Source organism: Carassius gibelio, chromosome B4 (genome assembly GCF_023724105.1).
Source record: "Carassius gibelio isolate Cgi1373 ecotype wild population from Czech Republic chromosome B4, carGib1.2-hapl.c, whole genome shotgun sequence".
NCBI classification, from domain to species: domain Eukaryota; kingdom Metazoa; phylum Chordata; class Actinopteri; order Cypriniformes; family Cyprinidae; genus Carassius; species Carassius gibelio.
The window spans coordinates 1,071,053-1,083,952 of record NC_068399.1 but is presented as its reverse complement, the minus strand read 5'-3'; the positions used below and the strand labels follow the sequence as shown (position 1 = coordinate 1,083,952).

Here is a 12,900-nt window from a genome sequence, read left to right as displayed (position 1 = left end):
AGAGCATCAGTTTCTGTGGCGCAGTGACGTTGTTTTGCACACATGTGGATAAACGTCTCTGTAAATGTTCTCCTTCTCAGTGGATGCTCATGTCTAACACACAGGAAGTGACTGATGTTCATTAGCTGACTGCAGAGCCACATGAAGACCAGGAATGGTTCACAGATTTCCTCTATCCATTTGACAATAGCCATGTTCCCATTCACCTATTTTTATGCACATTTTGGAATATTGCATAAGAAAAAAAAAAAAAACAGCCAAGATGTGCATAAACTCTAAAAACTTGTGTGCGCAATTGAATAGGACCAACTTTATTGTCTGACAAGAAAAAATGTGCATAAACTTAAATGGAAACCTTTAGTGAATAAACTCCCCCATGCTCATCTAAAGGCATGTAATGGGATAACTGGACTAACCAGCAGACCGATCTCATTCACAGCATCTGAAACACCTTGAGCAACATCTGTTGTCAGAGTATTTCTGTATAATTGTTGCACGACTGCGTTCCCGAACAGCTGGCACTGCATTCATTGTGTTCAATAAAGTCATTCATCATATATGAAAATGATTATATTCCGTGGCTTATCCTAGTTTTCTGAGTGATCTTTAGAGCCAGTTTATCAGGAGTGATGATTTTGTCTCTTTGACTCATTGGATGGAAACAGTGTTTTATTCACACGTGTTTTATGCAATGTTACAATTTTGAGCACATTTGTGGATGGAAACATGGCTATTGAACGTTTGATTTAGTTCAGTTTTCTATCGGCTTATTTCGTTTATATGTTTGTATTGTATTATTTTGGGGCTACGTGTGCTTGATTTTACATTTATTAAAATAAATTGATGATTGTTCATGTTTAATGAAGATGGCTGTCAAGGTTTGTTATTTAGTGTCACTGTTATATTCAGTTTTTTTCTTTATTTTACCTACTAAAACAAAACTACTCAAATAAATTCACATCCCTTTCAATATGTATATTTTGTAATAATGTCTTAGAATATTAGCAATTTTACTGAATTTCTGCAGCCTTGGGGAATATCTTTTTAAACGTTTCAAGTGTATTATATATGCATGTGTATGTGTGCACAGATTTCGATTTCTTCCTTGGTTTGGTTTTCACTGAACGAACCACACGTCCGTTACCATTGCCTGAGGATGAGGCAGTACTCTGTGGTCATATTTAGATGATATAGTGTGTTTTTTCTGGTTTAGAAATCTAAGGACATCACAGAATAAAGACAGCAGCGCTGCACGAACAGAACAAACGTTTAATAGGGAACAAGCTGAACATGTGGTTTTAAAACAGGAAGAGAAGTATAAAACATGATAAAAGAGGTGTGGTCACACCAGCCTGAGCTTGAGCATGGTCCTCCAGCGGTCCTTCAGGTTGACCGCGGTGCGTTCGGTGAAGGGGAAGGAGGAACGGATCTTCTCCCAGTGTCCCGCGCCGAAGCGCCGCACTCCCTCCTTCAGCCACTCCGACTCCTGCACCGTCCACATCTGACACACACACACACACACACACACACACACACGTGTCAGCGCACACTACACACTCACAGGAGCGGCTCTGATGGACAGATACACACCTTCCTGCTGCTCTTCTTACTGGAGCGACCTGAAACAGATGTGAAGCAGAAACATCATGCGTGTGTGTGTGTGAAGTGCATAGATAGATAGATAGATAGATAGAGGGTCATACAACACAAACATGCATATATGCACTGTATCATATCATGAGGTGCTGGCTAATCATCATGTGATGCTAATACAGCACAGCTAGTGTGTGCACCTGAAGTGCTGCTGAACAGTGACTCCTCGTCGCTCCAGTTCTCGTGCGTCCCGGACACGTCCTGCCATCTGGCCCTGAGACACACACACACACAGGGTCAGTCTGTCGCTCTCTCCCTCTCTCTCTCTTTCACACACACGATCACACAGGGTCACACACACACACCTCCTCCTCTTGTGAGCTCCTCCAGGGGATGGAGAGCTGCGGCGTGACGTCTTCACTGCAGGAGACTCACTGTGCTCCTCAGACTCGCTGGACACAGTCACGCTCCTGAGGGGAAAACACACACACACACACACACACGTGACATACTGCCCTCAGAGCCCCGTGGACGGACGAGGAGTCATGAACACACCTGTTCCTGTGCCTCTGTGTGTCTGTGCTGCTGGGACGAGCGGGAGTCGAGTGCTGGATGCATGAACCTCCATCCTTCACCTCCAGCTCCACCACACACTCAGACTCACTGTCTCACACACACACACACACACTGAACTGTCTGCGGCTGCATCTGAACTGACTGTACTTGTATTGAGTGTGTGACAGGTGTCCTGTACCTGCTCTGGCTCTGGTTCTGTGTGTCTCTGTCTGAGCGTCTGGGACGAGCAGGAGAGGAGACCAGAGCCGATTCACTGAAACACACACACACACACTGCAGTCAGCACTGAAAACAGCTGGAGGAGGAGGAGAGCGTCCCAGTCCTCACCTGTGATCACTCTTCTTCTGCTGCTTTCTGGAGGAGCGTCTGGACGGAGGAGAGACAGCGTGGTCCTCCAGCTCCACATCACTGGACAGAACCATCCTGTGGGAGACAGCGCTCAGTGACTCTGTGTGTGTGTGTGTGTGTGTGTGAGGAGGAGGTACAGTGACGAACGCACCTGCTCTGCCTCGGTGTGTCTCTGGCCGAGCGTCTGACGGCTGGAGAGCTGCTGCTGCTGCTGGGACGAGCGGGAGAAGAGACCTGAGCTGAGCCTCCGTCCTCCTCCTCCATCAGCACACACTCAGACTCACTCAAACACACACACAGAGGAAAACACAACATGATCACCAGTATCTCCACCTCACCAGCTGCTCGTGTGGAGATGAACAGTGTTTCAGTCCACCTCAAACACTAACTTCACTAGCGCTGACCACGTCTTCATTATTAATACACCTCGCTGAACTGGTCTGCCTGGATTGATCTGATGGACTGAGCCTCACTCGACCTGAATGAGGAGCTGAGCTGGTGTCAGTCACCTGTGATCACTCTTCTTCTTCTTCTTCTGCTGCTGCTGTCTGGAGGAGCGTCTGGACGGAGGAGACACGGCGTGGTCCTCCGGCTCCACATCACTGGACAGGACCATCCTGCGGGACACACATCTGTCAGCCCTGATGACCTCAGAGGAGTCTGTACTGTACACAGCTTCTCAACGGGACACACTCATTATAAACCAGCGCTGTGCATCACTTCCTCCACTCATCTGAACACATCTCTGTTCTGCTGACTGGTTCAGATGAATGCTCAGGACAGACGGTGTGTGAACGGTCAAAGGTCCCTCTGAAGTCTCACCTGATGTGTTTCTGTGTGTGACGAGCAGGAGAGCAGGTCTGAGCCGGGGAGCGCCCACTGAAACACACACACACACACACACACTGCAGTCACACACTGGACTGTACACCACATGAGGTCGTGAGGAGACGTGCTGCTGGACCTGCTGTGGCTGCGTGTGACGGGCGTCTGGAGCTCAGGCTCGTCTGACTCTGGGCCGCTGGTGACGAGGATCCTTCAGAGAACACATCACACACATGAACACACACACACACACTCCTGATCAGGTGCAGGCTCGGTGAGCAGAAGAGTGTCGTCACAGACCTGTGAGGCGAGCATGTGTCCTGCTCCTGCTCGCTCAGCTGGCTGTCGTCCTCCTGCACCAGGCGTGAGATGGTCATCCCGGCGTAGGGCGGCTGGCTCTCTGGGTCCCGGGGCGTCTCGGACAGGGCCAGGTGTAGCTCGGGGCTCTGCTCCTGCTCGTCCTGGTGCTCCAGCTCCTGCTGCAGCTGAGAGAAGGACACGCTGACCCCGTAGCGCTCGCTCAGCACGCCGTACACCTGACGCAGACCGCGCAGACTCAGACGCACCGCTCCGCTGACACACACACACACAGAACCACATGTCTTTATACACAGCTTCATCTGATCACAGTGACGCTGCTGTTAGAGGATCACCTAGCTGTGGGAAAACACTTAGTGAGGTGTGCATCAGACAGAGGTGGAAGAGTTTACCCATGATCCTTCTGTCGCTCCTGTGAGGACGAGGTGACGGGCTCAGAGCTGACGCCGGGGTGTCCCGAGCGCCTCAGCATCTACACACACAGAGAGAGGGGGTGAGGAGAGGAGCGCGAGCCGCTGAGGTCAGAGGTCAGGGGTCAGGGGCAGCACCTGCAGGAGGAAGGGCTCCGGGACGCGGTACAGTCGCTCGATGAAGTCCAGCATGTCCTGCTTGAAGTCAGAGTAAGAGCTGAGCTGCAGCACTGAGTGAGAGGAGCGCCGGCGCCGCACCAGACTCTCAAACAGCTTCCTCTGCAGACAGAGAGAGAGAGTGTGTGTGTGTGTGTGTGAGAGAGAGAGAGAGAGAGAGAGAGAGAGAGAGAGAGAGAGAGAGAGAGAGAGAGTGTGTGAGAGAGAGAGAGAGAGAGAGAGAGAGAGAGAGAGAGTGAGAGTGAGAGAGAGAGAGAGAGAGAGAGAGTGTGTGTGTGTGTGTGTGAGAGAGAGAGAGAGAGAGAGAGAGTGTGTGAGAGAGAGAGAGAGAGAGTGTGTGAGAGAGAGAGAGAGAGAGAGCGTACCATGGATACGATGGCAGTTGGCAGCAGAAATATGAGCTCCTGATTTCAACATCATTTTTGCCAGATAATGAATTTTTTCATGAACCAAATCATACTTAATTAATTGGACATTCATTTGTGAACAATAGAGGCAGAAGATTTCCAAGGTAAGACCTCTTAAGAAGATTGACATCGACTAAAAACGACATATAAAGTCACTGTAGCAGTTAACTGTTAGCCAAGCTGAGGTTCCGTGACAGTTATTTCAGTTAGAACAACATGGGCCTCACTAAAGCAGAGGCATTTTTCAAAAATGAAGAGGAGTTGGAGATAATCTATCCAGCAGAAGTTAAATCTATAAAAGACAAGAAAAAGATGAAAGAGATTATACTGAGGGAGAACCCAGAGATACTGCTATCTGACTACAGTGGAGCAGAAAACAGCCGAGTGCTGTGTAACCTGCTGTTCTTCACTGAACAGACATCATCCTGGCACACCGTCCTCTGCTCAAACATGACATGTGTCAGAAAAGGAGGCATCAGCAAAGGCAGACAACTCACTCTGGAAGGAGAGAACGACACAAAGCTGACTGTGAATCTTTACCATAATGGCACAGTCATGGTCCAGGGAGCAGAAACCAGCCTCAGTGAATTCCAGAGGAGCTTCAGAAACCTTAAACACCAGGTTCAGAAGATAAAACAAGATCCTGAAATGAAGAGCCACACAGTGTCCAGCACCAGCTCCGTTACCATCTCTGACAGCAGCTCAGGAACTCACTCCAGCACTCCTGCGTCTCCTAAGATCAAGGCTTTGAGAGATACCATCGCTGAGCTGGAGCAGCACTTCTGTCTGTTTAAAGAGGAAACCACCAACAGCCTCCATCATCTGCTCAACCTGACCAGCCACCACAGTGTGCAACAAATACAGCAGCTCTGCTCTGCTGTAAAACAACTGGAGGAGGACAATCAAGAGCTGCACCAGGAGCTGAGGAGGGTGAGAGAAGAGCTGGTCAGAAGAGAACAACACAGCCACACACTAGAGAGACTGCTGGAGGAGACCAGAAACCAGCTACACACAAGACAACACCGAGAGAGTGTCAGCACCCAAACACACAGCACAAACACCACTCAACAGCAGCAGTGTGTCAGCTCACCGTCTCAGAGCTCCTTCACTCCTACAACCTCTCACAAGCTCAAGAGGAACGAGACCAGCAGCAGTCCTCCACCTGCACCATTCAGGAGCACCAGCAGAGAACAGAAGAGGCAAGACAACATCGTGATACTCTGTGACTCCAACGGCCATCATCTCGACCCCAGACGACTGTTTCCAGGAAGATCTGTGAAGAAGTTCTGGTGTCCCACATCACACTCAGCTGTGAGACTGCTGCGAGACGGTGGGTTCGGTGCACCGTCACACATCATTCTCCACACCGGGACAAACGACCTCAGTGCTAGAAACATAGATGTCACTACAGCCCTGACCAACGTAGTGCAAACAGCTAGCAGGATCTACCCCAGAGCCAAAATCATCATCTCGACCCTTCTACCTCGCAGAGACGTGCCACAAAACATCATCAACTCCATCAATGAGAAGATAGCTGGCATCTGTGCTTCAATGAGAAATGTCCACATAGCTGACCATCAGCGCATCACCCATGAGCATCTATATGACCACGTCCACATCCATCGAGAGGGAATGAGACTGTTTGCTAAGAGCATCAAGGAGACAGCGCTGCGTCCCCCTCCGAAGACGCTCGGTGATCACGAGGAGAGGGTAAGAGTGCTTCAGTCAGACAGCTACGCCGCTGTAGCAGCAGGACGAGCTAGAACAGACTCCAGAGACCTTATCCAGATCAAAAACATGCTCAAAATGATCTGTGACAACCTACTAGCTTAACTACTTACACTGTGTCTGGAGTTAAAATGATCATTACTTCTTAATTACTTTTATTTCACTCATTTCTACTTGTTTACTTTCAAATTTGACAATTGTAAAACTCATTCACTTATATATTTATATATATATATATTTTATTTTTTTTATTTTTTATTGATGAATTTATATTTTAAAACATGATTTGGTCATGAATTCATACATTATTCTGGTAAATGCAATACTTCCCAATGTCATCGTTTAAAATAACTAGTTATAATATTCAAGGGATGTTCTCTTCAGCTTTTGGAGAGAAAAGCTCTAATCCTGATTTTATTAACGCTGTACATAGTTCAGATATAATTATTTTACTTGAGACATGGAGTCGTTTAGACGGTAAAACCTCCCCCCCTTCACACTACAGAGAGCTGCGCATCCCCTCAATCAAACAGCCTGAGGTTAGGAACGGAAGAGATTCAGGAGGAATCATAGTCTGGTTTAAAGACCATCTGCAGCAGTATATTCAGCCCATGAAAAAGGGAAAAACACACATTTGGATAAAAATTCAAAAAGAGATTTTGTGTTTAGATGAGGACCTGTACCTGTGTTCCACATATATCCCCCCATATGAGTCGCCTTATTATAATGAAGACATCTTCTCAATCCTACAATCAGAGATCAATTACTTCCAGTCTAGAGGTTCGGTTCTATTAATGGGGGATCTGAACGCCAGAACGGGGAAGGAACAGGACTACATCAGCTCTGATGGGGACAAATATATTAACAGTTCACTTAATCATCAGAAAAAAGGTTTTACCAAAACACGGCAGAATTATGACAACACGATTAACAGACATGGAAAACAAGTCCTGCAGCTCTGCAAAAGCCTGGGCGTGTACATAGTGAATGGCAGAATGAAGGGTGACTCTCTGGGCCGATGTACATACAGCTCACATCTGGGCAGCAGCACGGTAGATTACGCCATCACAGATCTAGACCAGAGTCAGATCAACTATTTCACAGTGATGCCACAGCTGCCATTATCAGACCACAGTCACATAGTCCTCAGTCTCAACAGGTCAGGGAATCATCCGCCATCTTCAGAACAGAAAGTTCAATTATATCCACTCCCCCCCAAATTTATATGGAGTAAAGACAGTCCTGCCCAGTATGAAGCTGCGCTCCACAGCACCCACACTGAGAACATGATCGACTCATTCCTCCTGACTACATTTAGTGTAGAAAAGAGAAGTATCAATTCAGCAACTAAACAGTTAACTCAAATCTTTTCTACAGTGGTCAGAAAAGCCCTCAGAAAAAGAAAAAATTACCAATGTAAAAAAGAAACCGCTAAAGATGCTTGGTTTGATAAAGATTGCCAAAAACTAAGAAAAGAATTAAGATCATTATCAAATAAAAAGCACAGAGACCCTGCAAACCAACAAATACGAGCCACATATCAAGAAACACTTAAACTATACAAGTCACTATTAATACAGAAGAAAACTGACCACATCAAAATTAAAATAAACAAAATTGAAGAAGCAATCGATCAAAATTCTTTTTGGGATTTATGGAATAATTTAGATAAATCCAAAGAGGCCAAACACCTTCCCATCTATGACCCAAAGATCTGGACTGAACATTTCAGAAAACTCTATTCTCTAAACGAACCAACCCTCGCCCAAAAACATCTGACCTCCCAACTAAATAACCTGGAATTCACGAGAAAAGACCAGCTCAATCATTTAGACAAACCCATAGAATTACCTGAACTGACAGAGAAGATGAAATCCCTCAAAAATAAGAAATCAAGTGGCTTAGATGGAATTTCTAATGAAATGCTGAAACACAGCAGCCCCAAACTGAGACTTGCTATCCTAACATTATTCAATCTCTTATTAAAATCTGGACACTTTCCTGAGATCTGGAAAGAGAACGTGATAACCCCAATTTTTAAACAAGGTGAGAAGTATGACCCAAATAATTATAGAGGCATCACAGTGAGCAGTAACCTCGGAAAACTATTCTGCTCCATCATCAATGACAGATTAATTCAGTTCATCCAAGAACACAAGATTTTAAACAATTGTCAAATTGGATTTATGCCAAAACAGAGAACTTCAAATCATATTTACACACTCCACACACTCATAGACAAATATGTTCATCAAACAAAACAAGGAAAAATATTTGGCTGCTTCATTGATTTTAAAAAAGCCTTTGATTCAGTATGGCACAATGGACTTTTTCTAAAACTGATTCAAAGCGGAATAGGAGGAAAGACATATGACATCATAAAGGACATATACAACGGGAACAAATGCTGTGTCAAGATCAACGACAGACGGACTGATTATTTCAGTCAGAACAGAGGAGTGCGTCAAGGCTGTAGCCTCAGCCCGACTCTGTTTAATATCTATATTAATGAACTGGCATCAGCACTTGAGAAGTCCCCTTGTCCTGGTCTGACCCTCGAGGGCAGAGAAATCAAATGTCTCCTGTACGCTGACGATCTTCTGCTCTTGTCTCCTCATGAAGAGGGGCTACACCAAAGCCTCTCGCTATTAGAAGATTACAGTAGAGACTGGGCCTTACCAATAAACATGGAGAAATCCAAAATTATCATCTTTCAGAAAAAGCCTCGCCTTACTGACAAAAAATATAGTTTTGCAATCGGGGGAACACTTCTTAATCATGTGACGTGTTATAATTATTTGGGTCTCACTATCTCAGCTTCTGGTCAATTTGACCTGGCAATAAAACATCTGACTGATAAGGCACGCAGGGCTTATTACACTATTAGGAAATCTTTGTTCAAATTCAACCCACCTATTAAATTATGGCTAAAAATCTTCGACAGCATCATCAAACCAATTCTTCTATACGGTTGTGAGATCTGGGGCCCCAAATTTAAATTAAATTACACATCTTGGGATAAAAGACCCACTGAAATGTTCCACCTGGAGTTCTGCAAGAACATCCTGGGACTTGACAGAAACGCCCCTAGTCTCGGCTGCAGGGCAGAACTGGGCAGATTCCCTCTTCTAGCAGAAATCCAGAAGAGAACAGCCAAGTTCTGGTTCCATCTATCAGACACACGGACAGATGATTACCATCACTGCGCTCTTATGTACAGGACAGGACACCCAGAGAGTGACCCCATGCACCATTTAGTGGGAAAACACCAACTCAGCTCAACCATTCAATTAAGACACGCAAAAGTTAAAGAAATTGGAAAACTAACCCAGGAAGAATACATCCATGATTGGCAGATCAAAGTAGAACAAATTAACAAATTAAAATACTTCTATAGATTAAAGACTAGCTATCAATTGGCACCCTACTTGATCAAAATTAAGGACTATAGTAAGAGAAAGCTCCTGACGAAGTATCGTCTGAGTGATCACCGTCTGTGTGTGGAGACGGGCCGACACAAACACAGCTGGAGAGAGAGAGAGCTCCGACTGTGTCCTCACTGCACAGAGTGTGTGTGTGTGTGTGTGTGTGTGTGTGGAGAGAGAGAGAGCTCCGACTGTGTCCTCACTGCACAGAGTGTGTGTGTGTGTGTGTGTGTGTGTGTGGAGAGAGAGAGAGCTCCGACTGTGTCCTCACTGCACAGAGGGACTCGTAGAGGACGAGCTGCACTTCCTCACACACTGCAGTAAATATGAACACATTAGAGACCACTACTTTACCCTAATAGCTCAAATTGTGCCTGAATTCAGGCAAGCAAGCGACATAGACAAACTCAATTATATTTTGGGAGAGAAAGAGAAGTGTGTCCAGCTCGCAGCGCAGTATGTGTCCTCCTGTCACATCATGAGGGACAAAAACTAAACTCCTGTTCTTCAGCAATGCTCTCTGTAAATATTTACCCTGTATCCACTAATTTTTTTTGTGATTATATATGTACAATATTGACATGAATATTTTTTTTTTTTTTTTTTTTTTTATATAATTATTATTATTATTCTTTCTTTTTTTTTTTTATCTACATATCTGTACATCTATATATCTGTATAACTTGTTCACTGTTTATTGCTTTGGCAACATTGTGCTGTTTCACAGTCATGCCAATAAAGCTCATTTGAATTGAATTGAATTGAATTGAGAGAGAGAGAGTGTGTGAGAGAGAGAGAGAGAGAGAGAGTCAGAGTCAAAGACACACACACACACAGAGACAGAGAGAGGAAACGCACACACACGGCTCCTCACCTTCCCGGCCGAGTCTGCAGCATCGCTGAAGTGTGTCAGCAGCACCTCCTCAGCCCTTGTGAACTCCCCGCTGCGCAGACACACCACCATCAGCTGCACACACACACACACACACACACAGATGACACCTTCAGATCACTCTCAGACAGAGGAGACAGGTATGTGAGTGTGTGTGTGTGTGAGAAAGTGAGTGTTTGTATCTCTGTGTGTGTGTGTGTGTGAGAGAGAGACCGTCTCGATGATGGCCTGCTGGACGCGCTCCTTCTCTCGCGGGGGGACGCTCATGTCCCTGCAGATGTCCTCCAGCACACTCAGAGCTGACTCCAGAGGGGTCTTGGGCTCCTCAAACGTCAGATCTGCAGCGAGAGCAAAGCCCATCAGCCCCGGTGCTACACACACACACACCACTCTCTCACACACACATACACAAACCAGTGCCCAGAACTCACCTTCAGTCAGCAGCGAGTGTTTGAAATAATTTGATGTGATGTGAATATTTATAAGCGATGCAAAATACCATGTGCATCATTTCTGCCACAGGTTGTCTATTCACTTCGTTGCATTGAAATCACTCGCGGCAGACGCTGTATTCTCGTCTGGTGTGAGCGCAGCATTAGTGAAGCAGCAGAGCTTCTGTCCTGACGGTGGACACACGGCTCTGTTCTGACCTCTGACCTCAACCCCCCGGCCCGTCTGAAGCCCTGACCCCTCAGTGTGATCTCACCACACACAGCACACACCTCCTCTCACGGTCATGTGAACTTCATCATGGATTTCATGCTAATTATGCAGTTTTGTTTTATTGGTGGAAAGATGAGTCACTATGTGGTGATATTTACTCTTCATCACTTGATCAGAAGCAGCACGTTACAGAGATTACTGAACACACATTCAGAAGGGGATTCAGAAACTCAAAGTGTTTACAACTACAATAAAGCCATGAAGACGACTGAAGTTTTGCAACACTATAGTTTTGACTTTAACTTATAGTTTTGAAGAGCTCAAGTGTGCACACGGTCATCCTGAACTGTGTGTGATTGTGTACACACTGGGACGCGCGTCACTTCCGGTCACTCACCGAGCTTGTCGCCGTTGTTGATCCGGGACAGGAACTGCATGCAGCGCAGCTTCACGATCATGTCGCTGTGTCCGTCGACGGGTCTGACCACCAGACCTGACACACACACACACAGACAGACAGAGATATCATGACAGCGATAGAGAGCGACACACACACACACACACACACACACACACACAGAGAGAGAGAGAGCTGAGACGCTGCAGCGCGCGCGGATGTAAACAAACGCACTCACTCTCGACGATGCTGGTGAAGTGTGTGAAGGCCGTGTAGTCCGCGTCTCTGAAGGCGCTCAGGGCCTTGAACACGTAGTAGTCGAAGCTCCATCGGTTGATGATCTGCTCGTCGCTCAGAGAGCGCGCTTCTCCCACGGACTCGCCCATCACCAAACACACGCGCTTCCCGCGCTCACACTGCAGCGGAGGGCGGGGCGCGGCGGAGGGCGGCGCCTCTGATTGGTCACAGCTATGTCGACGCCATCAGCGTCATTACGTCAGGAGTAAACAGCTGTTGACTTCCCCTTCTCTTGTTATTGTTTCTTTTGTAACACTATTTAAGTTAATAAATCATAATCATAAACAGACTCACACCATCTCTAGTCTTACAGACCACTGAACATTCAATAACAATCTGCTGAAATAAGATCACTTCAATAACTGCGTCAGATAAAGATATTTCTGGACGATTACATGTAGCATTTAAAAGTAAAAATTATTTTTTTCAAACATAATGTCAGAAAGATTGCAGTTAAACACAGTAAATAATAAAAAATAAATCACATCAAAACAAAAGGAAATAGACTTGATAATAGATGTATATTGGAACAGAAAATATCTTACTAAAGAAGATGAAGTTTCTTGTTTATTATTAATAAGAGTGCTGAAGATGAGAGATGAAAACTGCACATATTTAGAGAATCTGTAGTTAATATAGTTACTCGTTGTGACAGAAGTTAGATTTATTTAGTTTTTCAACACTACTTTTGACAGACAAATATCACACACATAAATAAATGTTGAGTTGTGGAAATAAACCATGTTTTAGTATTTCTAAGCCTCGGTTTGTTTTGTTTATTGGCCCTAAGTTAATAAATAATGATGAATTACCCAGTTTTATAGGGAGAAATGTTTCACGTTCC

The 12,900-nt window shown here is 45.5% G+C and overlaps 1 protein-coding gene across 3 annotated transcripts; it reads right to left on the bottom strand.

The window, feature by feature from the left end:
- Positions 1 to 1,249: 1,249 nt before the first annotated feature.
- Positions 1,250 to 12,255, bottom strand: terfa (telomeric repeat binding factor a). Of its 3 annotated transcripts, XM_052553890.1 has the most exons (18): positions 11,998 to 12,240; positions 11,760 to 11,855; positions 10,913 to 11,037; positions 10,682 to 10,774; positions 4,209 to 4,349; positions 4,053 to 4,132; positions 3,643 to 3,915; positions 3,482 to 3,553; positions 3,340 to 3,396; positions 3,027 to 3,134; positions 2,669 to 2,800; positions 2,497 to 2,592; positions 2,348 to 2,422; positions 2,149 to 2,256; positions 1,959 to 2,063; positions 1,794 to 1,867; positions 1,591 to 1,619; positions 1,250 to 1,501 (listed from the first exon to the last, which is right to left on the bottom strand). In XM_052553890.1, exons 1-18 carry the CDS (start codon positions 12,143 to 12,145, stop codon positions 1,343 to 1,345), a joined length of 1,971 nt encoding a protein of 656 aa, XP_052409850.1. In that variant the 5' UTR covers positions 12,146 to 12,240; the 3' UTR covers positions 1,250 to 1,342. The 3 variants fall into 3 exon arrangements, with proteins under 3 accessions (XP_052409850.1, XP_052409851.1, XP_052409852.1); XM_052553891.1 differs by lacking the exon at positions 2,149 to 2,256 and having other exon boundaries at positions 11,998 to 12,255; XM_052553892.1 differs by lacking the exons at positions 2,348 to 2,422; positions 2,497 to 2,592; positions 2,669 to 2,800 and having other exon boundaries at positions 11,998 to 12,253.
- Between the last annotated feature and the right edge of the window lie 645 nt (positions 12,256 to 12,900).